The sequence below is a fragment of the Vulpes lagopus genome, chromosome 3 (genome assembly GCF_018345385.1).
Source record: "Vulpes lagopus strain Blue_001 chromosome 3, ASM1834538v1, whole genome shotgun sequence".
In the NCBI taxonomy this organism is placed as follows: domain Eukaryota; kingdom Metazoa; phylum Chordata; class Mammalia; order Carnivora; family Canidae; genus Vulpes; species Vulpes lagopus.
The window spans coordinates 52,320,605-52,342,834 of NC_054826.1; the positions used below are offsets into that span (position 1 = coordinate 52,320,605).

Consider the following 22,230-nt stretch of genomic DNA (forward strand, 5'->3'; position numbering starts at 1 on the left):
GAGCTTTCTACAGAAGGTGGCAATTTGAAATCACTCCTTTGACGCACGCTCAGAGCCATGGTCCATTTCGTGCACCTTGCTTGTTTTCCTAAGTGTTTGTTTCACATCTTTGTTTTTAGGGAAATGGGAGTGTCCTTGGCATCAGTGTGACATCTGTGGGAAGGAAGCAGCCTCCTTCTGTGAGATGTGTCCCAGCTCCTTTTGTAAACAGCATCGGGAAGGGATGCTCTTCATCTCCAAACTGGATGGGCGTTTGTCTTGTACTGAGCATGACCCCTGTGGGCCCAACCCTTTGGAACCTGGGGAGATCCGTGAGTATGTGCCTCCCCCAGTACCGCTGCCTCCAGGCCCAGGCACTCACCTGGCAGAGCATTCATCAGGAGTGGCTGCTCAGGGGCCCAAGATGTTGGATAAGTTGCCTGCTGACACCAACCAGACACTGTCACTGTCCAAAAAAGCTCTGGCAGGAACTTGTCAGAGGCCACTGCTGCCTGAAAGACCTCCTGATAGAACTGACTCCAGGCCCCAGCCTGTAGATAGGGTCAGGGACCTTGCTGGGTCGGGGACCAAACCCCAATCCTTGGTATCCAGCCAGAAGCCATTGGACAGGCCACCTGCAGTGGCAGGACCAAGACCCCAACTATCTGACAAACCCTCTCCAGTGACCGGTATAAGCTCCTCACCCTCAGTCAGGTCTCAATCACTGGAAAGACCTCTGGGGACAGCTGACCCAAGGCTGGATAAATCCATAGGTGCTGCCAGCCCAAGGCCCCAGTCACTGGAGAAAACCCCAGGCCCTCCTGGCCTGAGACTTCCACCGCCAGACAGACTGCTTGTCACCAGCAGTCCCAAACCCCAGACTTCAGACAGGCCCCCAGACAAATCCCATGCTTCTTTGTCCCAGAGACTTCCACCTCCTGACAAAGTACTTTCAGCTGTGGTCCAGACCCTGGTAGCTAAAGAAAAAGCACTGAGGCCCGTGGACCAGAATACTCAGTCAAAAAATAGAGCTGCTTTGGTGATGGATCTCATAGACCTAACTCCTCACCAGAAAGAGCGGGCTGCTTCACCTCATGAGGTCACACCACAGGTTGATGAGAAGATGCCAGTGTTGGAGTCAAGCTCATGGACTGCCAGTAAAGGTCTGGGGCAGATGCCACGAGCTGTAGAGAGAGGCAGTATGTCAGATCCTGTCCTTCAGCCACCAGGGAAAACAGCCGTCCCTTCGGAGCACCCCTGGCAAGCGGTTAAATCACTCACCCAGGCCAGACTTCTCTCTCAGCCTTCTGCCAAGGCTTTTTTATATGAGCCAACAACTCAGGCCTCAGGAAGAGCACCTGCAGGGGTGGAGCAGATACCAGGGTCTCCCAGCCAAGCACCAGGCCTGGTGAAGCAGGTGAAGCAGATGACCGGAGGCCAGCAACTACCTGGACTTGCTGCCAAGAGTGGGCAGTCCTTCAGGCCTCTTGGGAAGGCCCCATCCACCCTCTGTACTGAAGAAAAGAAGTTGACAACTGCAGAGCAGAGTCCCTGGGCCCTGGGAAAGTCCTCACCAGGGCCAGGGCTCTGGCCCATGGTGGCTGGACAAACAATATCGCCGTCTTGCTGGTCCTCTGGGAACACACAGACATTGGCACAGACTTGCTGGTCTCTTGGAAGAGGGCAAGACCCTAAACCAGAGCAAAATACACTTCCAGCTCTTAACCAGGCTCCTTCCAGTCACAAGTGTGCAGAGTCAGAACAGAAGTAATATGAGTAAATGTCACATGACCAGACCAGCTGCCCCCAGGGTTCTTGGGAAAGGGAAATCATCTTTCTTTTCCCCTCTTAAAAAACAGACCCTCAACACTTTTCCACTGTTATTCTTTCCTTATATCCCAACACTCAAAATTCTTGTGACATTAGCCAGTGGGGGCATGTGGTTGTGTAAACCATGTATGGAAATCCAAGTGGGCCCTAGCCAAGGAGACAGACAGATTTCGGTCTTTTTCCTCCAATCTTTACACATGGTAACTTGAAATAAAAAGTCCACTCTGGAGTCAAGCATGGGATTCAATTCCACTGGTCAGGTTGGAAGGTAGAGGGGCTCTCAAAGCTATTTCTCTAGCCCTACTGAACCTCTCTGAGGGCACCTGATGAACACTTGGGAGGAACTGATATTTGTTCATATCAGTGGTGATTTCTTGAGCACTCACATGTGCTAGACCAGGTGCTAGTCACTGACAGGAGATACAAAGATAAAGAAGACCTGATCCCTGTGAGTCTAACATGCCTGCCTGGGGTTCCCAGGTTGTTTTCACGAACCTTTGACCAGGAAATAACAGGAAGTTCTGAGGGGCCCTGGGGCTCCAGACTCATTTTGTAATGTCCTTTATGGCCCCAGAAGTAGTTGTGTTGAGTAAGTGTCCCCTGGTTGGGTGTGCTTGTGTGCGTGTGCATGCATGCACGCTCATGTGGAGGTCACTATAGGTAGGAGGGGGTTGGATTGAGGCCACATGGAGCCATTGGCTGGACAGCCACTACTACTGCTGTCTGGGTTGTGCAGTCTGAAACTCTGTCCTTGACAGAGCAGCTGGTTGTGGGGGGCTGGGCTCTACAAGGACAAAGCTTTCCTCAAGTATAAGAAGGCAATTGGCAAGCTTACCTTTCTTTTCTACCTGTTTTCCTCCTTTTACATCAGCCCACCCCCATGCCCGCCCCCTAAATACTCAGGTGCTTTCAGATTTCAGAGTTGGGCAGTGGACATAGGGAACCTCTGGCAAGCTCTGGGCTATATCTACCACCAGCTCAGGGAGAGTGCCAGATCCTGATGGAAGATTCCCTCTCTTCTGATTCTTCGCTCTTTTACCTGAATGGAGGGAGTCCTCTCCTTCACTGGTGGAGTCTACCACCCTATCCCTGAGAATCGCTGTGTTCTATATTGAGAGCACCTGCCTACTGACCTTGTTCAAAGGCAAGCCAGAACCCTTCCCCTATGACTGGCAAGATGGGGTGTTCAGAGCAATGTCCAGTCTGAGAGATGATTCCTCATAACTGCTGATTATCTGTTACTGCTGCCCTGAGCTGGGGCCCAAGGGCTGGGAAATCTGTTGGTGCTACCCTGCCCTACCATTCACCCAGCTCACCAACTGCCAACAGGAAGTGCTGTTTGGCCAGTTCCTTCCCATTCACTGACCCCTCCTTTTGTCCCTAGACCAAACATGTTTACCTCTCTGCTTTGCCAACTTAGCCAGCAGCTTTAGCCAACAGACCATCTCCTGGCCCAGATGTCTCCTGGCCATTCTGTTTCAGTTATGGCTTTTACACCCTCAACAGGATTCTGTATTTTGTCCCAATTTCCTCCTCCTACTCATTGAGGTTACCCACATCACTTCTAAGGAGGGAACAATAGTTATAGAAGCATTTGCGCTTTATATAAAGATTAAAAGAAGAATTTGCTTTTATTTCCCAAAGTCTGTCTCGGGTTGAGACACCTGAACTCAGGCAGAGGTGCGAGGCTGGGCAGGGCTGTCCCGAGTCTAGGGGCCTATCTGCATCCCACTTAGACCTCGGAATCTCCTCTGTAAATTCCACCTGCCTAGTTCTCCCCTTTTCATCCTCTCTTCCCACATCATGAGAGAAGAAAACTTCTTTGTTCAAAAGGAAGAGAAAACAAAGCATCTTATTTTCTTTTTAAAATTTTAAACCATGGAAAAGATATTTTTAAAGAAATCCACCCAGAACATTAAAGTTCATTATATTAAGTATTTATCATGTGTGAGAATAATAAGTATATAACTGCAGCTAGTAGGTCCCTTTCCCTAATCTCTTAGGCTGTATGAGTAGGGTTTGCTTGGTGCCAGTCCTGTGCCCTTTTCTCTCCTGTCATCTGTAGTTGTGATCAGAAAAAGATATTCGCACTGCACTGTCAGAATCTCCTTTCACTATGTTGTGTGTTAAATTACCGTAGCTCTTTGTTTCATGAAATAAACTGTGAATTTGGGGGTGGGTGGGGTGTGTGCAGGCTATGTAAAAAAAATTAAGTGGAGAAGTTTGATCCTGAAATAGGCTTTGGTAGGTAATTGACTTGACATCCGCTCTCTAGATATGTCTCACAGGACAAGGAGTGAGGGAAAGGTGGGCCATAATTGGCCACTGTGATTTTGTTTTGGTTCTTTCCATTCTCCACCATTTGCTGGAAACTTCCTTCCAGAACTGCCTGGGAAAACAACTTTTGAGGTGTGCTTGGTTTGGGGGTGAGGGTGGGGGGGTGGCAGTTCTTTATTTAAATGGATAGACAACCAGGCTTTGTGAGGGTTACTGAAAGGCTCTCAGGTAGAATGGAAACTAGAAATTCAGCTATCAGGCTCACTGATAGCAGCATCTGATACCAGATTGTCAACATCAAGAAAGCAGTCACCATACAATTAGAAGCAGAGCCAGAAGGACTGTTGGGAAATTGAGACTCTTGCATGAGGGACAGTGGGGAGGGAGTAACCTTGCCAGCCCTTGGGGACTCTCCTGGAGCCCTGTACTGAGACCTTTTCTCCAGAGGGTGTGAATTGGCAGTTAAAAGGAAAGCTTTTCTCTTAGAATCCTGATCTTTGTGTAGGGTGGTATTTTGGTATTTGGCCAAGTGCCTGGAAATCAGGATCTCAAGAGAATGCCTCTGAGCCAGTCCCCAGGAAATGTTTCCAAGGGGGAAGCCATGGCTTCCATAGGTTGCTAAAGAACCAATATGTCTCCTAGCCCTGTTAAGTCAAAAGAACTTTATGGAAATTTGAATTCAAAGCCTCGTTTGCTTCTCCTTTGGAGAAACCCATTCTAATAGCAAAATAGCTGTCAAAGCTACAGAAGTATCCCAGGTTTTTAAATGTCTGCTTCCCCCATAAGTTACTGAGTTTGAGGTGATTTAAGTCACTGTGTTGATCCTCTAATGAATAACTACCAAATCTGCATCTTTAGCATCGATGGAAATAATTGTTTTATCACATTCTCTACCCCACACTACAGTCAGGGCACAAAGCGCATCAGTGATCCTTTCCCAGGTTCAGCAGCATCTCCTTACTGGAACTGGACTCCCAGGTCACATCATGAGAACAGAATGGCAGGAAGGAAGTATGGTCCTGGCAGCTTCCCCTGTGGAAAGGAATCAGGAAAGCACTAAACGTGGTTGGATTTTGCCCTCAGCTCCTATAAAGTGGGTTTTCTCCTAAGGCTTTTTCGGAGGATATTGTCATCCTTTTGGGGTTTGTCAATCAGGAGGTCGGAGTGGCCCAGTGTCCTCACCTGAGGTCATTGCAGGAAAGGAGCTCCCACAAGTCCCTTTTCCTGCTAAATAATGCTTGGGCTGCTTCATGTGCTAGACATTCCAGATCACTTAGAGCTAGGTAGCTGCTGCACGAGACTGTCATTGGTTATGACCAATTAGCTCTCAGCTGAGCTTCCTAGGGCCATTGCAGCAGGGCCAGAGATTGCTGTAGGACAGATTGAAATAATAGATAATTGCTTTGAACACAAAAAAATGTAATGATGGTGCTAATTTTCTGGTATAAATAAGCACTGCCAAGGGTTGAGAGGGACTGGTGAATTGAGAAACCCAGGTTCCTGCTTTGGAGGAAGAAATTTATGTAGAATGGTTTCTTTGAGGCTCTATTAGAGAAAAAGGCAGAGCCTCAGTGAAGCCTGCACCCGACCCTGGAGTGGTTCAGTGTAATCCTAGGCAGAAGAGATGCTGTATCCAGACGAGGGTGGCCATTGAGTTTCTCAGGGCTGGTGTCACCTTGTCACCTGGTGTAGCCTCCGTCCACACTGCCTAGAACAGGTTGGTAGAGAGCTCCAGCTGTGGGGTTCTCCTATTACCTTCTGCCCCTCTCTACCTCTTCCACTCTCATGGGAGCACCTCTATTGCTTATGAAAATTAAGGGTAATATTTCTTAAGGAAGTGGGAAGAGTTTATTTTAATTAGAAATCCACAGCCTGAGAAATGTTGCCTCCTAGCATAAGCAAAATCATGTTAAACTCTTTCTTACATGGTCCCTTCTCTAGAGCTGCTTTCCCATGACTTTCAAAACATCGGGCTATTGAGGGGCTTCAGTTCTAATATCCTGGAAGTCAAGCAAAGCTTTGTGGACAGGAGATGAGCCCAGGGAGTAGGAGCAAAAGTGAATGGTTGTGGTGCTTTAGACTTCCAGGGTAGGGCAGAAAACAGGCGGTCTCCAGGTCCAAGGTGGGTGCTGCTGTGTGCATGTAGAGGAGTGTATTGAAGATGGGTGAGTGCAGCACACGGGAGCTCACGGGAAGAGCAGCTTTCTAAGTCTTGGCGAAGAAACAAGCTGACAATAGAGATCTATATATTTTTTAGAAAGGGGTGGGGGGGGGTTGTCAGCTGAGGTCCATCACTGGTCTTTTGCCCCCTCCCTCCCCATAGATTGTCAGCTGTAAGTGAAACTCTTAGTGAAAAAGAGGGGAGCCCTGTAGGAGTCCCCATAAACATGTACTGTAATTCTTTGTATATAGAAAAAAAAATTACTGTAAAGTAAAGTTTAACTTTACTCTTATGGCCCTTGCCCTGTGTTTTGTTTGTTGTCCGTGGGGAGATGTAGCTTAACAGGAGGGAGGACGGGTTTGGGATAAGAGCAGAAACCAGCCCGAGATTAGTTCCCAGGTTGGGGACATGGGGAGGTGAACCCCTCCTCTAAGCATCTCCAGGAGTGGTGTGGGTTTCCTCCCAGCAGCCACCAGCTACCAAAATGTCTTTCACTTCTTTTGGGAGTGGCTGATGTCAGTTTCAGCCTCTATATAGGAAACTTCCATTACCCACGAAGGAAGGGTATTTTAAGGAATTGGTTTTAAAAAAGGAAGCGGAACCAAAGCATTTTCTGAGTGAGTCTGGGGAGTAGTGTGGGAAGGTAAGCATTCAATCCTAGCATTACTGTTTGCTCAGGATCTTTGCTGCCCTGAACTGGGTAGTGGTCACCTTATTTTACAGATGAGAAATTAAAGCCCAAGTTACAGTCCCTTTTCTGTTAATAGCTGAATTGGGATCCCAATCTGGATCCATAAGACCTTTCTGTGTTGCAGAACGTAACGATTTTTCTTCATTAAACCACATTGTAGTATGTCCCTGGGAAGCTTAGGATTGAGCCACAGACATGACTCCAGGACTTAGACATGACAGAAGTAGTGGTAGAACCTGCTAGTCTGAGTTAGGAGTGCTTGATCCTTTGATCTCTGGGCATCACTTAAGTGCCTGTCTTGCGTGAGCTTTGCATTGCCCCAACCCCAGCCTCTCACCTATCTTTGTCCCCCCTAATGAATAGAAAAAGGCCCTTCTGTTTCTACATTATCTCAGATGCAACACTGGAGTGAAGTACTTGGTTTCCAAAAGGATAAGAACTGGGAGGAGCCTTAATGTAGGAAGTCAGGCCAGCCAGGTGGCCCCAGAAAGAACTAGGTGTCTTGACACCTAATCCACACAGCAGGGAGAGGGGCTGAGTGTGATTCACAGTGCATCGATTTTATTTACAAATAAAAAGCCACTTAAATAATCTGCAGACACAAGTGCTTCCAGGGCAAGAGCCTGGGGTCCAAGTAAGCCTTTACCCTCCTCACACCCATCAGTCAGCCCAATGCTGCCTCCATTCCATGGGCCAGCACAGGCAGGTGCCACCTCTGCTGCCACGGGGACCGGGGGTAGCTCAGACGTATGACCACTCAAGCCCAGATGGGAGCTAGGTCTAGCCCTTCTGGGGGAATTCCTTTAATTCCCCTAGACCAGGTGAGTGGTGGTGTCTCAGTGATGACAACAGCTGTAGAAGTAGGGGTTTGCCTTCTGGCCCAGGTCCACGCCCTTGTCCTCTGTCAAAGAGAGGTGGCAGCTCAGCACCATTCTGTTTGGGGATCAGGTAACTCGTGAAGGGGGCCAGATGCTGTGGGGCTACAGGAAGTCTCCAGAGTCTGGGGAAGCACACACCTGTCATCACCTGGAAGGCAGCCACACTGACGTAATCCTCTGCCACTTTCTGGAAGAGCTCGTCTGGCAGGAAAAAGGACAAGTCAGTGAGAGCTCAAAGTCAGTGACCCTGGAATCACCCAGTAACTCAGCCCTCCAGGCTCTTCTCTGCCTCCTCTGATGCCCTGCCTATTCCTGCTGTGAGGCCCCCTGACAGCACTCACCCACACTCTGGCCTGTCTTGCTGGATGTTTCAAAGAGCTGAGCTTTGATATCTGTAAAGAGAAGTGACTAAAGCCTCCTACCTGAGAATCAGAAGCAAAAGGGAAGGCTAGCAGTTCAGGGAAATTCATGTACCCCACACATTCACGGAGCCCAGAAGCCCTTCCCAAGGGATCTAGCCTAGCCATGGCAGCTAAGGCAGTTCATATTTTCTGTGCTCTACCCAAGCAGCCACCTCCCTCCCCCACCCCTGGGGAGCTGAGAAACAGCTACTGTCTGCATAGTCCTGGACATCGTGGAAGTCCACACGTCGACGCCGCCTGTCCTCCTCCAGCAGGTCACTCTTGGTGCCACACAGGTAGATCTGACAGCCCTAGAGCAAAAGACAAGGTCAGGGTCCCTCCCATAGACCCCAGCCCCAGGTTTTCTGGTGAGGTCTGGCACTTACCTCCTCTAGGTTGCGCAGTTCCTTCACCCAGAACTTTGCCCGCTCAAAACTGCTACTGTCCGTCAGGTCTTAACACAGACACGCAGAAAACAACCAAGAATCAGGTGCTGTTCTCTAAGACCAGCCTGACATCCACCCCCTCTTGTTTGAGGAACAGGCCAGAACCTCTCTTACCATAGCAGACGATGGCAGCCTTAGCTCCCCGATAGTAGATCCGGCTCATGGCCTCGTAGCGCTCAGAGCCTGCTGTGTCCTGAAGGGCAGGGGCGGCTCAGCCTGAGTTCCTGACCTACTCCCCAAGACTGCAAACTAGTACTACGTTCTCCAGACCCCTTTTTAAAACTGGGGTCTGGAATAGAAAAATGGCCTCTAGTCAGCCAGTAACAGGCAGGAGAAAATAAGCCTCCTCAGGAATGGGTCTTCTTAGGATTGCTTGCCCAGGGGACTTACCCAAATACCTAAAGTCACCGTCCGGTCTCCAACGGACATCACCTTGGCCACGAAGGCGGCCCCGATGGTCTGCAATCAGTGGCAAGCGATCAGGGCCGCGGGTGCGGGCCAGCTCCCTCCCACTCGTGCCGGGCCCCGCGCGGCGCACTCACGTTCTGATAGGGCCCCACCAGGAAGCGGTCGTGCACGTATCGTTCCACCAAGCTTGTCTTGCCCACGTACTCCTTGCCCAGCATCACCACCTTGACGTCCACGCGCTGCCCGCTCATGCTCTCTGGGCTGCCTCACCCGCCTCAGGGTCCTGAGCGGGGGCGGGAGGCAAACCCGGATCTCCGCTCGGGCAGGCAGCGCCCAAGCCTCGGCCCCTGACCCCAGGCGCCAACCTACGACTTGGAGACACGGCGTCGGCGGGAGCTCCGGCCGCTCCCCCGTCTGCCCCACTCCTCGGCCCCCGGCGCTGACCCTCCTTCAAAGAGCCCAGGACTCAGGGCGGCCTGGGAGCGCGCGCGGCAGCGCCCTCAACGGCGCCGCATGCCGCCGCCCAGCTCGGCCTTCGGGCTCAGGCGTCGTTCCGGCACGGACTCCTCCCCACAGAACCTAGGGGCCCCTTCAACCCGGGTCGGTCCCGCAGCGCCGAGACTCCCGCGGGCGAGCGGGGGGGTGTAAAGGGTGAGGGGGCGGGACCGCGGGGTCACGTGCCCGGGCGCCGGAAGTGGTCGGTACTGCTCGGCTGCGCCGGAAGTTGCGCGCGGCCCGACAGCTCCTCATGGCGGCGGCGGCTCCTTGGGCGCGGCGTGGTGGTTACTGAGCTGCGAGTCTGGCGGGTGTGCGCCGAGTCCCGGCCCGGCCTCTGCGTGCCCCCCCCGGGCTTCGCACCCCTGATGCTGCGCGGGTGCTGAACCCGCCCCGGCCGGGACGATGGTGAAGTATTTCCTGGGCCAGAGCGTGCTCCGGAGTTCCTGGGACCAAGTGTTCGCTGCCTTCTGGCAGCGGTACCCGAATCCCTATAGGTACGTAGCACTGAAAAGAGCAGTCCTCCCCCCTCGCTGTCTGGAGATGGAAGTGTAGGGCCAGGAGAGACTCGACATCGAGTCGGAGATAGGGGATCGTCGGAACCATGGCCATCTTCTTTAGGGTAAGAAGACCCTATTCGAGAGCGGCCAGGCCAGGCCTGCAAGATAGTGGGAAGAGGCTGGGCCTGAGGGGTGGTGCACCTGAGGCTGTAGTCCAAGGTTCTCTCATTTCGCAGTGGTGAGACAGGAAGAGGCGGCGGCACAGGAGTTGGGAGGGATCCTGAGGTTGGAAGTCCTGGCGTTGGCCTGCTCTTCTGCCTGTGGCGTTCTCCACTGGTGTAATAAATCATGAGGTCGGGTCAGCAAGAGGGCGGGAGTTGGAATTTGCCCTCGGATAGGCGCAACGGACTCTAGTTGAGGTCTGGGCCATACCACTTAACAATGCAAGTTTGAGGAAGGCATGGCCGTTCTGGGGTGGGAGGCCCCGGCTGGGAACCCCAACAGGCAGTCTTTCAGCATGCATGCTTCATTCTGATACTTGCAGCAAACATGTCTTGACGGAAGACATAGTGCACCGGGAGGTGACCCCTGACCAGAAACTCCTGTCCCGGCGTCTCCTGACCAAGACCAACAGGATGCCTCGCTGGGCGGAGCGACTCTTTCCTGCCAATGTTGCTCACTCGGTGTACATCCTGGAGGATTCTATTGTGGACCCACAGAACCAGACCATGACCACCTTCACCTGGAACATCAACCACGCCCGGCTGATGGTGAGAGTGCCCTCCCCTTGGTCCCCCAAAAGTAGCTTCAGGTATATGTCACTAGGGAGTCATGAAAGAATTTTTGTTGTCTGAGGCAAATTTGGGTTATGGGGAATGATAGCTGTAGAGTGTAAACTCTAGACGATTTTTTTCAGCCAGAGTCTCTGGACCTTTCACCTCTTTTATACTGTGGTGAGGGGTACTTGTTTTAGAGTTGTTCCAGGCACTAAATACAGAGCACCTTCACTGTGCCTGGCACACGTAGAGTTTGGGCCTACAGAAGTGATGCCAAGGGAGGGAAGCACTGATTTTCAAACAGAGTCCATTAAGCCATAAGCAGTTTCTTTGGTTGTGCCTCAGAGGGGAGAGGATCTGGGCCCCTTGCCTCCTGAGGATTAGAGGAGTTCCATCTTTGTCTGTCTTATGTAATGGGGTTTTGCCTGAGATTTTGGGAGAGGTTCATATACCCTTTTTTTTTTTTTTAAAGATTTTATTTATTCATGAGAGACACAGAGGGAGAGAGAGAGAGAGAGGCAGAGACACAGGCAGAGGGAGAAGCAGGCTCCATGCAGGGACCCCGATGCGGGACTCGATCCCAGGTCTCCAGGATCATGCCTGGGCCAAAGGCAGGCGCCAAACCGCTGAGCCACCCAGGGATCCCCTCATATACCTTTTGATTTCAAAACTTGAGAACCCATGTTTAAAGGAACATCCTACAGTATCTTCTCACATGTGAATATATTCTAAAAGCTTTCAGGGAACTCTCTCTTTCTCAGCTAATCTTCACAGTGACTCTGAGAGGTAGGTATTGCTCTCTATTGTGCAAAGAGGGAAGTGAGGTTGAGAGAGGGGAAGTGTCACACAAGGTCATGGAGTGAGCTGGCACCTTGATGTTCTGCCCCAGAATTTTCTGAAGGCTTTACAGCTGACTTCCCTGAGGGCATAATCTGTGTTTTTATAAATTATGAAGATAGTGGCCCTGCTGTGAGCCAGATCTTTTAAGTGCTCCTCTTGGAAGTACTGGTTCACTTATGAGATCATGAAAGCTGTGACGTTTGCCAGGCTTCCATTTCTATTTCTACCGCTGGGGAGCTCAAGAGCTGCAGTGAGCAGAAGGCAGGCTAAAGGCACTGCACATAAATCTACCAAACAAAATCCAAGGTCAGGAGGGAACCAGCACATATTCTACTGATTTCAGGTTTATATGCCTTTTAATTTAAAGGGTCAGAAGAGAGGTTTTAGAGAGCAGAATGGCCTTTATGTTATTGCTCTCTTCCTGAAATGCAGGTTGGGAATACAGTAAGGGAGAGAAGTGGATTTTCGTTTTCTTGCCTCACCCTGTGACAAAGAGGCAGGGAATCAAATTTATGTGCAAGTTGATAAAGTGAAAGACTCCCACACAATTGTGGTTGGCCTGACTCCCTGCACAGGTGGTGGAGGAACGATGTGTTTACTGTGTGAACTCTGATAACAGTGGCTGGACCGAAATCCGCCGGGAAGCCTGGGTCTCCTCTAGCTTATTTGGTGTCTCCAGAGCTGTCCAGGTGAGCAGCATTGTGAGGGTGCCAGAGCTTTGGGGGCCTGGGCACTTGGCATGAAGGCTGGACTCTAGGGATCAGTGGAAAGCTCAGAACCCATCCCACCACCACCCCTTTTTTTTTTTTTTGCTAGGAATTTGGTCTTGCCCGGTTCAAAAGCAACGTGACCAAGACAATGAAGGGCTTTGAATACATCTTGGCCAAGCTGCAAGGTGAGGGGCTCTGGGCACAAAGAGAGGCTGGGGTCTGGTCCTAGCAGCCATGACTGGCATGGAATCTGTGGCTGTTTTACCATCCCACTCTAAGCCTGGGACCCCTCATCTGTACCCTGGTCCAAAGAGGGTGAATGAATGTCATGGAGGGGTTGTTGAGGTAGGTCTGTGGTATCTTCTGAAGCTGGCCCCTGCCCTTTGCTGCAGGTGAGGCCCCTTCCAAAACCCTTGTTGAGACAGCCAAGGAAGCCAAGGAGAAGGCAAAGGAGACGGCACTGGCAGCTACAGAGAAGGCCAAGGACCTTGCCAGCAAGGCCGCCACCAAGCAGCAGCAGCAGCAGCAGCACTTTGTGTAGCTAGCCCAGGCCCTGGTGCGGTAGGACACCTGACCACCCGGCCCAATTCTCTCTGCCTTTTTCCCCTTGTACTTTATTATTAAAAGTCCACTTCCAGCCCTTTCTACTGTCTGGGTGGTGGGTTGGGGGCGGGTGTCCTGTTTGGCCTTCATGGTGTAGCAGGCACATTGTCCTCTCAGCCGGGCCTGCCTGTTCCCACGTCGAGCAGCCAAGAGCAGGCACAGAGTGTTGGCCTGCTCAGGGTCACAGACTACATGCAGGTGTGGGGATGACAAATGCTAGACTGTAAGCTCCGTGAGGGCAGGGCCCTTGGTCATGTTCTCTGCTATGTCCCAAGTACCTGGAACATTATCTAGCACATAACAGGCACTCAATAAATATTTTTTGGATTCAATCAGCCCTAGCTCTGGAGTCAGAAAGCTTTAGCTAGAATCTTGACTCCACACTGTCCTGGCTTTGGGCCTCAGGCAAGTTATTAGCTTATTCAGCCTCAGTGCCTCGCGTGAAATGGGGCCAGACAGCCAGCTCCCAGCTATAGGGATTAAAGGGCCACTGCCTGGAACAGTGCAGTGTTGGTGATGGCTACTGATCTCATTTCCTCTTTTCCAGTTTGTGGCTGGGAGTTCCCCATTTTTATCAGGCAAGACCATGGACAGGAAGTTAGTAAAGAGGCTTTTAATGAAAATACTGTATAGTATCTGGGACAAAGGCCAGGATGCCTTCTCTAGGAAGGAATGTGAGGGCTTGAGAAGCTTCCCACCCCGCCCCACTTGGGGACAGCGGAGCTAAGTGCTACAAAGAGGGCCTGGAAGGATGGCCCAGACCAAGCTGCCTGCCCTGCAGGGCTCAGGGGAAGCCCAGGCACCCCCCCACCAGGAGGGACTGCCGACAGCCAGCGGCAGGGTGGGGGGGCAGGCACCTATTCCCACCTAAGGGTCCTTTTAGTTCATTCCAACAGGAGGTGACTCCGAGCAGCCCTGGAGGCTTGGGGAGGGCTCCTGCCTGGCAGAGCAGAGGACAGTCTGCGGATAGAGGCCCGCTCCGGAGCAGTGAAGGTCATAGCCAGGTGCTGCTGCTGTGTGAGTAGCTGTGCTCCTGGCCCGCACTGAAGCCGCGCAGCAGCTCAGCCTCGCCCCCGAACACCAGGCTCTCCACGTCCACCTCCACCTCCTCTGCACAGGGAGGGTCCATCAGGAGACCTGGCCCACTCAGCCCATGCCACCCCTTGGCTTCAGGCACTCACCTTGGTCTGAGTCTGAGCGCTCGGAGGAGAGGCCTGAAGAGTCCAGGCTGTCTGCCCGCGGCCGTTCCCTCTCACCCGGCCCTGCCAGCCCCCGGAGCTGCTCCAGTTGCCGCTGCAAGCTCTGCTGCTTGCTACGCAGCTTCTCCTTGAGCCGCCGTGCCTGCTGCTCCTGCTCCTCCAGCTTCTGCAGGTCCCAAGGGAACAAGGGCCTGGGGTCAGCTGCTGAGGGTGCAGACCTCACCCCCACACCACTCAACAATGGGCTATGGCCACTTGGTGACTGCCTGCTCCACACAGTGGGGGCTTATTAGATCTGGGCCCCAGAGGGTTACTCTCACATCCTCCAGGGAGCCAGCTCTCCTTTGCTCTGGTTGGTCCTATGTAAATAGCCTGTGAGCTTCCCATGTTGATGAGTTGGGGAAAGCACAATCTCATAGGCCCTCAGGGCCTAGTCAAGCAACATGAGTCTGACTGCAAGCAGCAGAGACTGGGGAAGACTGGCTCAATGGCAAGTGGGCACTACAGCTCAAGAAGGTGGCTACCACTGTGTTCTAGCCAGTTATAGCCATATGCAAACAGGTCTGGTGCTGCCAGATTTCCCAATTTCTGTAAGAGAGGCTGGAAAGTCAGACTTTTTCATGTCAAATGGCCTTTTAAGTGCTGCCAACTAATTAAAATTTTTAGAAAACTATAGAACAAACAAAGGCTACCAGTTTGTAACTCCTTGTCAGGACCCTCCCAGGATCCCTATAGCTTCAATATTAATCCCTTTCAAGCTCTGCGAGCCTGGAGGGCCAAGGGTTCTCCCACCAGAGCCCTTGGTGGGCAGAAGCCTGCATTCAGTCAACAAGGAGAGAACTGGGAAAGGGAACATTCCTACTGGGTATAGAAGGATGAGTAAGCTGTCTAGGCAAAAGTGAAGCAAGAAGCAGCATCCACTCCTAACGCTGGGAAACAGGGTTGCAGAAGGGGAAGAGGGTAGGGGGACAGGGTGACTGGGTAAAGAGCACTAAGGAGGGCACATGATGGGATGAGCACTGGGTGTTATACTCTGTTGGCAAACTGAATTTAAATTAAAAAAAAAAAAAAGCAAGCAGAAGGAAACTGGGAAGATCATGGGGATTCAGCTTTTCTGGTGGCGCATGGGGAGATAGGAGACCAAGAGCAGACCAGTGGCAAGACCTGAGTTGTAAAGAGCCTATAGTTTCACAGGAAGTAAGGAGTGGAGACTGTCCTGTCAGGAGCCATGGGAAAGAGACAGACCTGGACAGATCTATGTAAAGAACATTCTAGGGCAAGGTGGAGGAGAGCCCCAAAGAGGCAAAACAGGAGGCCAGGGAGTCCAGAAGAGGGGTGATAGGGCTTCAAGGAAGGAGCAATCTCCAGGTCCTGCCCCATGGGCCAGCCAGCACCTGAGGGGTACACGTCCCAAGAACCTGACCAGGCAAGCTCCGTGTGAGAAATGGGCCTGCTACCAGGCCAGGGCATTCTTCAGCACAATGAGGAGACATGGGCACTATGGGGCAGTGCTGACAGTCTCTGCACTGTGATTTATTTGCTGCATAGCACCTGGATCTGTGTCTGCCGCAGCCCCTGGTGCCTAGAACAGGTGCTCAATAAACACTCGAAGGAAACTTTAAGTCAGGGGGACTTGAGCCGGGATTATGACTCTGTCTCTCGTTAGCTGTACTGCTCGGTCCTTGGCCTGGCTGTGCCCCCAAATCTTCCTCTGTGAGAAGGGCCAGGAGGGCAGGAAAAGGCCTCTATGGTTTCCCAGGCCACTTCTGTACCACCTGGAGCTGCCGAGGCTTGAGTCCACACACCCACTCCTGCCCACCAGGGGGCGCTGAGCTTAGCCCAGGCAGCAGGAGGGTGCTGGAAGAGGGGTGACTGGCTTCCTGTGTCCCTCTGCTTGCCCGGAACTGCCTCCCAAAATGGCATCAGAATAGATGGCTCAGAACAGGAGGCCTTGGAAGGGTGGGAGAGGGAGAGTAAAAACCTCTGCTGTCCTAGGGACCCTGGCACATGACACATCAGAGTATTTCCAACAGCCATGCCCCTCTGTACGGAGGGGGAAATCAAGTCCAGAGAGGCTGAGTAACCTGCCTCAGGACTGAAGTGATAATAGTTGTAATAACCATGACCGCTTATTGGACAAACTCACTTAATCCTCAGAGCAATACTCTTGAGTTATTTTCTGTTTTTCTTCCTACTTAACACATGAGAAAAAGCACAGAGAACTGTCCCGCGTCATGCAGTTGGGCTCTGACCTCAGGCCTCTCTCCCCAGTTCCACACTCAGCCCTTCTCTATTGTCTCTCCCACAAGGTCTGGCAGGTTGGTCCCAGGGCAGGGGGTAAGCTCCTTACCTGGATATGCATCCTGGCCCAGCGCAGAAGGCTCAGTGTGGTAGAGCGGGCACAGTCAGCCCCCAAGGGCATCTGTTGTTTTAGCTGCTCCAGGCACCGCTTCAGCTGGGCCCTCCTGTGGGAGGAGGGATCTGGAGGGCAGTGCCAGCCCAGCCTGGCAGGCCAGAGGGACAGCAGGGGGAGGAAAGGCCATAGGGGGTTGGTTCCTGGGCCCAGTGCTGTCAGGGCAAAGCTACGACTCACCTGCGTTTCTCCAGCTCGTTGTGCACAGACCTGCCAATGCCAGGGAGGATGGGGTAAGGGTACGTCAGCTACTACCTACACACTCAAAAGTCCCAGGGGCTTAAGATCCACTATAGACGTGGCCCCAAACCAGCCTAATGTGACTTTGTCAGCCTTGCCTTGAGCACTGGGGTCCGCAGGCAGAGGCAGAGACATGCTGGGGCCAAATGCTGGGAGGCCTGCTCTGGTGGTTGTGGGGTCCAAAGGAAGGGCTTCCTAGACAGAGGTGACAGTTGAGCTGAGCCAGAAACATGCTACCCTAGGTGGGTTAGTGGAGGGAGAGGCATTAAAATTGGAAGGGATAGCATGTGCAAAGGGTTGAGAAAAGAGAAGAAGCCTGCGGGGGTGGCGGGGGAATCGAGTGGAGATGTGTGAGTGGAAGGAGGACCCTAAAGTCTCTTGTTTATAGTTTGACACATCAGGGGTGCTCAAGAAAGTAATCCCTGAATGAACAGAGGGGAGTGAAGAGATGGCAGGAGGGGTCTGAACTGCCTCCAGAGCAGAGGACGTGGCCCAGAAGATGCAAGCAACAAGGAGGAAGTGGGCAAAGGTGAAGCCCCATGAAGGATGGCACCCATCCCCCCTCCGCTCCCCACCGTCCCCAGCCCTCCTCACCGCCCACTGTCCAGCGCGCCAGAAGCTTGGGGCGATCGCTTCCTCCTCCGGTAGACTGGGCCTGGACTGCGGTGCGGGTACAGGGACGCGTAGCCGTGCTCGGCTTCTGCCGGAGAGAGCCCCGGCCCGCTTCAGGCTGGGGCTGCTTCCAGCAGGCGCCCCCAGCAAGGCCCGGTCAGGGAAGGGCTTTTGGCGCCAGGGCCGTTTCCCCAACCCCTCCCAGTCTGACTGCCCGTGGACCCCTCCCCCACCCCCAAGTTGAGGGCGGGGTGCCCCGGGGCTACTGTCTAAAGCCAGGCAAGCATCCTTCTTGTAGGGAGCCAAGTCCGACCCAGGCCTGTGGCAGCGAGGCTGCCGCCTGGAGTCTGGCCAGGAGTTCTTCCTCACCTCTCTCGCGGCGCTCTAGGAACTCGGCCGCCTGCAGCAGCACCTGGATATTGCTGGCCACGGGTTCCATGTCGGCGACGGGTGGCGGCGGGTGGGCCTACGGTGCTGGCCCGAAGAGCAAAGCGGCTGCACCACTTTTGTTACAATGTAACTGACACGGTGCAACAAACACAGGGGCCGGCCCCGCCCCTGGGACACCCCGCCCCCGGGACCGCCCAGCTCTGGACCCCGCCTCCTAGGAAGGGGCCGAGGAGCAGCCGACCACCTCTCCGAGCCCGCCCTTCTCCTCAGACCGCCGGGACTGCGAGGGGCGCCGATTCCGGCCCCAGCCTTACGAGTGAACCCCCGGGCTGAAAGGGGCTGCGTCTTGCCCATTTCGCTCAGCGACCCCGCGCCGACTGCTTAGGGCCTGCTTAGGTATCTCAAGGCCTCGGTTTCCAGCCCCAAGCTGACAGCGAAGGCTCTGCACCTAGAATGGTACTCCGGGAGCCCAGGGTCTCCAGGGGCCCATGGTCTTAGCTGCTGCACGTGGGCGCCGCAGGGGCGGGGCCGGCGGGCACCCTCGCCCATTTGCCCGCTGCCTCCTGGGGCTCGCTGGCGTCACCTGCGGGGCGGGGCCGGGGAGCTTCCGGGGCACTATTGGCCGCGTGCGGCCCCGCCCTCTCCCTCTGCTGGTCCACACGTTCAGGCGGGAAAAGGAGCAGGTTTCAAATTTGAAAACCCGGGCCATCCGGGCGGGGTTGGGCGGGGAACGGAGCTGCAGTGCGCAGGCGCCAGGGGAAGGGGCACAGATCTGCTCCTATGCTCGAGGGTCTGTGCCCTAGCCGGCTTACCATCTGCCCCCGTAAGTCGTCCCCCCCCCCCCCCCCCCCGTCCTCAGCTTCCTATTGTGGCGAAGGGGAATGGTCTCCTGGCTCCTCCTCATCAGCAGGGAAGCTACTGTTGCTACGAAACTGTCAATAGGGCATCAATTTCCCAAGCCAGGCCACACTCTGGAAACAAGCGAACTAGCTTTCAAGGGAGCCCTAAGTTCTGGAGCCCAAAGAGTTAGGTTCCTCTCCTGTCCCCGCTGCTTCTCAGCTGTGTGACTCGGAAGTGACCTCCCTCCTGTATGTTCAGGAAGCCCTGTGACGACAGCACTGTCGCAATATCAGAGCTCTTGCCCATCCGTGCCCAGTACGTTGCAGCTATTGACTTCTGAGGCTGGTGTAACCAGACACAGGTTTCTTCCTCCCACAGAACCCCTGGTTGCCTGAGTCCAGGAACACTTCTTTAACATGACTTTTTAGCCTCCCAAAGGGAGTCGATACAGTGACCTCTAGGAGCAGCAGGAGCAGATGTGGCCACACCTGGGTGGAGGCAGGAAGATGAAAGCACCTGTTACAGGGTGCTGCACTATATCCAGCCTGGTGCTGAGTGTGAAATGGCTAAGAGGAACTAGATTCTGTATTAAGAGATACTCCTGGGAAACACATGATACATGGCAGTCAGTCCTCAGGAGAAAAACCTTTGGGTTTCTCTAAGAGTCACTCCCAGAGGAACTGCTGACATGCTCAGCCAAACTGCTGCCTACAACTGTCCACCTATGCACCCATCCATCCATTCACTCACAATATATTAGCAGAGCAGTTAATGGACCCTAGGCTCTGTGCCCAGGACTGGAGAATACAAAATGGGCAAAACCAGAAAGGGTTCCTGCCTTTGCAGAGCTCACAGGCAAGGCGGGCAAGGATGGACACAGTTATCACAAAACAGAGTGACAGTTGTGCCACTCACAGGAAAAGACACAGCATGAAGGCAAGTCCTAAGGAGCATTTGTCCTAATCAGGGAGGTCAGAGAATGTTTTTGGGGAAGACGATGAATGGGTAATCAATCTCTCTGTACAGGAGGTCTGCAGGGAAACTGCAGACACAGGAACAACAGGTGCAAAGGCCGGAGGATGAAAAGAATGTATACAGACCCAAAGAAGGCCACTGTGGCTGGCATACGGCAAGCAAAGAGCGCAGTGTGGGATGGTGCCAGAGATGCTGACAAGGCCCACAAGAGGCTGACTGGTCCTCCAAGCCTCCATCCACCGTCAGCTATGTCTGAAGAAAGGCCGTCACAAGGCTTGTGGATGAATTCCCAATTTCATTTCACTGAAGTCAGCACCCACACAGCACAGGTGCAAACCTACTATTCAGACACAGGCGACCCAGGAGGCCCAGCCCTAGGGGGTGGGAGGGAGGGAGATGGTGGGAGGGGTTCTGAAGGAGGAGGGTTCCCAGCAGCAGAGGGGAGCAAAACACACTTGAAGAGCTAGTGACTTCCGACTGAAGTTGTGGAAGTGAGAGCACGACTGTAAGAGCACCAGAGTGACCCCACTGAGAAGTGGACTCTGTCCTCAGAGCCCCGGTGGGTACGAGACTGAGGCCCACCTGGCCTCCAGGCCTCCTACATAGATGGGTCCCAGCCACCAGCCAGGGAGACAGGAAGCAACACTTCCCAGAAACGGGGGGGGGGGGGGGGGGGGGGGGGTGTTGGAGGATGGGAGAGGATGTGTCTTCTTCCTCCACTTGTAAGTTTCCTTTTTATCTTTGGTTTCCAGCTGTTGCCTATGATATGCCTGGCTGTGATTTCTTGGTATTTGTCTTACTTAGAATGTTGTGAGCTTCTGGAAAGTTTTTCAGTCTTTATTTCTTCAAATATTTTTTCCTGCCCTTTTTCTTTCTCCTCTTACTCTGAACCCAATGTCATATATATCCTCAGTCTGAGAATATATCAATGCAAAGTGATGTTGTTAATGTTTTCAGGTGTTTTTTTTTTTTTTCAATCTGTCTGCTTCCGTGTGGATAAGGCCTACTTGTCTTCAGATTCACTTATTCTTTCTTCTGTGAAGTCCAATTTGGTGTTTAGCCCATCCAGTGTGGTTTTTATTTTAGCCATTTTATTTTTCAGATCTAGAATTTCCATTTGGTCCTTTTTAAAGTTTTCTATCCATATCCCAGAATATCTCATTACCTCATGTATTGTTTTCCTAGGGCCATAACAAAGTACTGTAAAATGAATGGCTTAAAACAACAGAAATGTAGTCCCTAACAGCTCTGGAGGCCAAGAGTCCAAAATCAGGGCTTAGCAGGGTTATTTCCGCCTGGCAGTTTGGTGGGACAATCTGTTCCAGGCCTCTCTCTGCACTTCTGGTGGCTGCCAGCAATCCTTGGTATTCCTCAGCTTGTAGATGTATCACTTCAATCTCTACTTCTATATTCACAAGCCCTTTCCCCCTGTGTCTCTCTGGGTCCAAGTTTCCCTTTATTTTTCTTTTGTAAGATTTTATTTATTTACTCATTCATGAGAGACACACAGAGAGAACAGAGACATAGGCAGAGGGAGAAGCAGGCTATCCTAGGAGAAGCCCAATGCAGGACTCGATCCCAGGATCCTGGGATTACAACCCAAGCCAAAGGCAGACACTCAACTACTGAGCCACACAGGCACCCCCAAATTCCCCTTTCTTATAAGGACACCAGTCACTGAATTAGGGCCCAATATTAGGACGTCATTTTAACTTACCTAATTACATCTGTAAAGACTCTATTTCCAAATTAGGTCACATTCTAAGGTTCCGGATAGACAATAATTTTTGAAAAATACTCATTATATCCCTTCCCTCTTCCAGTTATTATTCTTTCCCCGTTACTTGTTATATATTTATAACAGTTTATGTCCATATCTGCTAATTCCAGTAACTTGAGGCTTTTCTGTGGAAATTCTATTTTTAAAAAAAAATATCTATTTGAGAGAGGTAGAGTGCCAGCAAGGGGAAGGGCAAAAGGAGCAGGAGATAGATAATCTTAAGCAGACTCCTCACTGAGCAGAGAGCCTGATGTGGGGCTCTATCCTACAACCCATGAGATCATGACCTGAGCCAAAACCAAGAGCCAGGTGCTTAAGTGACTGAGCCACCCAGACGCTCCTGGAACATCTACTGACTATGTGTTCTCTGGATTGTAAGACGTGAAAGAAAGAAAATGTGCTTTATAATTTTTTATTGTAGAACCTAAGAGCAAAAAGAATATAACTATATCAAAGTATGTGTGCATGCGTGTGTGTGTGTGTATTTGTTTCATTCATTTTCCTAAGAGATCAAGCAAGTCCTTACCTATTTAGCAGTTAGAGCAAAGGGCTTATGATTTGGATTCCTCTTGAGTAAAGTTTTCTAAGGAATTTAGCCAACTGTACAGTAAAGTGAACACAGTCACCTCTTATACCAACCGCAAGGGAATTCCTAAAACAACTGCTGGTTATGATTTGCTAGGACTTAGAAAACCTACTCACAGCTACAATACTCCCTGCATACACAGTGTGCAGTATTATAGTTTATTACAGGGAAAGGATACAGATTAAGATTGGCCAAGGAAA

At 52.2% G+C, this 22,230-nt stretch overlaps 4 protein-coding genes across 16 annotated transcripts in view; 2 read left to right on the plus strand and 2 right to left on the minus strand.

Moving 5' to 3' along the window:
• Positions 1 to 6,539, plus strand: part of NSD1 (nuclear receptor binding SET domain protein 1) — a 154,835-nt gene extending 148,296 nt beyond the window's left edge. For all 10 annotated transcript variants that reach the window (XM_041749928.1, XM_041749934.1, XM_041749932.1 and 7 more), the window contains one exon: positions 120 to 6,539. In XM_041749928.1, the coding sequence (XP_041605862.1) occupies positions 120 to 1,750 (1,631 nt within the window). In that variant the 3' untranslated portion in view covers positions 1,751 to 6,539. The remainder of the gene's footprint in view (positions 1 to 119) is intronic.
• Positions 4,984 to 9,713, minus strand: RAB24 (RAB24, member RAS oncogene family). 3 transcript variants are annotated; one of them, XM_041749943.1, is made up of 8 exons: positions 9,206 to 9,713; positions 9,054 to 9,122; positions 8,778 to 8,856; positions 8,604 to 8,671; positions 8,429 to 8,528; positions 8,158 to 8,208; positions 7,955 to 8,017; positions 4,984 to 5,118 (listed from the first exon to the last, which is right to left on the minus strand). In XM_041749943.1, exons 1-8 carry the CDS (start codon positions 9,320 to 9,322, stop codon positions 5,066 to 5,068), a joined length of 600 nt encoding a protein of 199 aa, XP_041605877.1. In that variant the 5' UTR covers positions 9,323 to 9,713; the 3' UTR covers positions 4,984 to 5,065. The 3 variants fall into 3 exon arrangements, with proteins under 3 accessions (XP_041605877.1, XP_041605878.1, XP_041605876.1); XM_041749944.1 differs by lacking the exon at positions 4,984 to 5,118 and adding an exon at positions 5,323 to 5,456; XM_041749942.1 differs by lacking the exon at positions 4,984 to 5,118 and adding an exon at positions 7,478 to 7,839 and having other exon boundaries at positions 9,206 to 9,708.
• Positions 9,714 to 9,924: 211 nt separating this feature from the next.
• On the plus strand, positions 9,925 to 13,327 carry PRELID1 (PRELI domain containing 1). Its single transcript, XM_041749941.1, has 5 exons — positions 9,925 to 10,063; positions 10,611 to 10,836; positions 12,258 to 12,371; positions 12,499 to 12,577; positions 12,785 to 13,327. Exons 1-5 carry the CDS (start codon positions 9,972 to 9,974, stop codon positions 12,931 to 12,933), a joined length of 660 nt encoding a protein of 219 aa, XP_041605875.1. The 5' UTR covers positions 9,925 to 9,971; the 3' UTR covers positions 12,934 to 13,327.
• Positions 10,057 to 21,201, minus strand: MXD3 (MAX dimerization protein 3). 2 transcript variants are annotated; one of them, XM_041749939.1, is made up of 6 exons: positions 17,829 to 21,201; positions 17,442 to 17,547; positions 16,788 to 16,817; positions 16,545 to 16,659; positions 14,177 to 14,360; positions 10,057 to 10,399 (listed from the first exon to the last, which is right to left on the minus strand). In XM_041749939.1, the coding sequence occupies exons 1-6, from the start codon at positions 17,896 to 17,898 to the stop codon at positions 10,200 to 10,202; spliced, it is 705 nt and encodes a 234-aa protein (XP_041605873.1). In that variant the 5' UTR covers positions 17,899 to 21,201; the 3' UTR covers positions 10,057 to 10,199. The 2 variants fall into 2 exon arrangements, with proteins under 2 accessions (XP_041605873.1, XP_041605874.1); XM_041749940.1 differs by lacking the exon at positions 10,057 to 10,399 and adding an exon at positions 13,594 to 14,105 and having other exon boundaries at positions 17,829 to 21,189.
• Positions 21,202 to 22,230: the final 1,029 nt, after the last annotated feature.

What these genes read in the sequence shown, in the direction of transcription:
- RAB24 (XM_041749942.1), bottom strand. Translation starts at nt 9,322, where the DNA reads ATGAGCGGGCAGCGCGTGGACGTCAAGGTGGTGATGCTGGGCAAGGAG. An exon ending in TGGTGGGGCCCTATCAGAAC is followed by an intron (nt 9,123 to 9,205) that starts GTGAGTGCGCCG and finishes CACTGATTGCAG; the next exon opens with ACCATCGGGGCCGCCTTCGT. An exon ending in GGCTGCCATCGTCTGCTATG is followed by an intron (nt 8,672 to 8,777) that starts GTAAGAGAGGTT and finishes GTCTGTGTTAAG; the next exon opens with ACCTGACGGACAGTAGCAGT.
- PRELID1 (XM_041749941.1), top strand. Translation starts at nt 9,972, where the DNA reads ATGGTGAAGTATTTCCTGGGCCAGAGCGTGCTCCGGAGTTCCTGGGAC. An exon ending in CGGTACCCGAATCCCTATAG is followed by an intron (nt 10,064 to 10,610) that starts GTACGTAGCACT and finishes TGATACTTGCAG; the next exon opens with CAAACATGTCTTGACGGAAG. An exon ending in CATCTTGGCCAAGCTGCAAG is followed by an intron (nt 12,578 to 12,784) that starts GTGAGGGGCTCT and finishes CCTTTGCTGCAG; the next exon opens with GTGAGGCCCCTTCCAAAACC.
- MXD3 (XM_041749939.1), bottom strand. Translation starts at nt 17,898, where the DNA reads ATGGAACCCGTGGCCAGCAATATCCAGGTGCTGCTGCAGGCGGCCGAG. An exon ending in GGCGCGCTGGACAGTGGGCG is followed by an intron (nt 16,818 to 17,441) that starts GTGAGGAGGGCT and finishes TGGCATTGGCAG; the next exon opens with GTCTGTGCACAACGAGCTGG. An exon ending in AACGAGCTGGAGAAACGCAG is followed by an intron (nt 16,660 to 16,787) that starts GTGAGTCGTAGC and finishes CTCCTCCCACAG; the next exon opens with GAGGGCCCAGCTGAAGCGGT.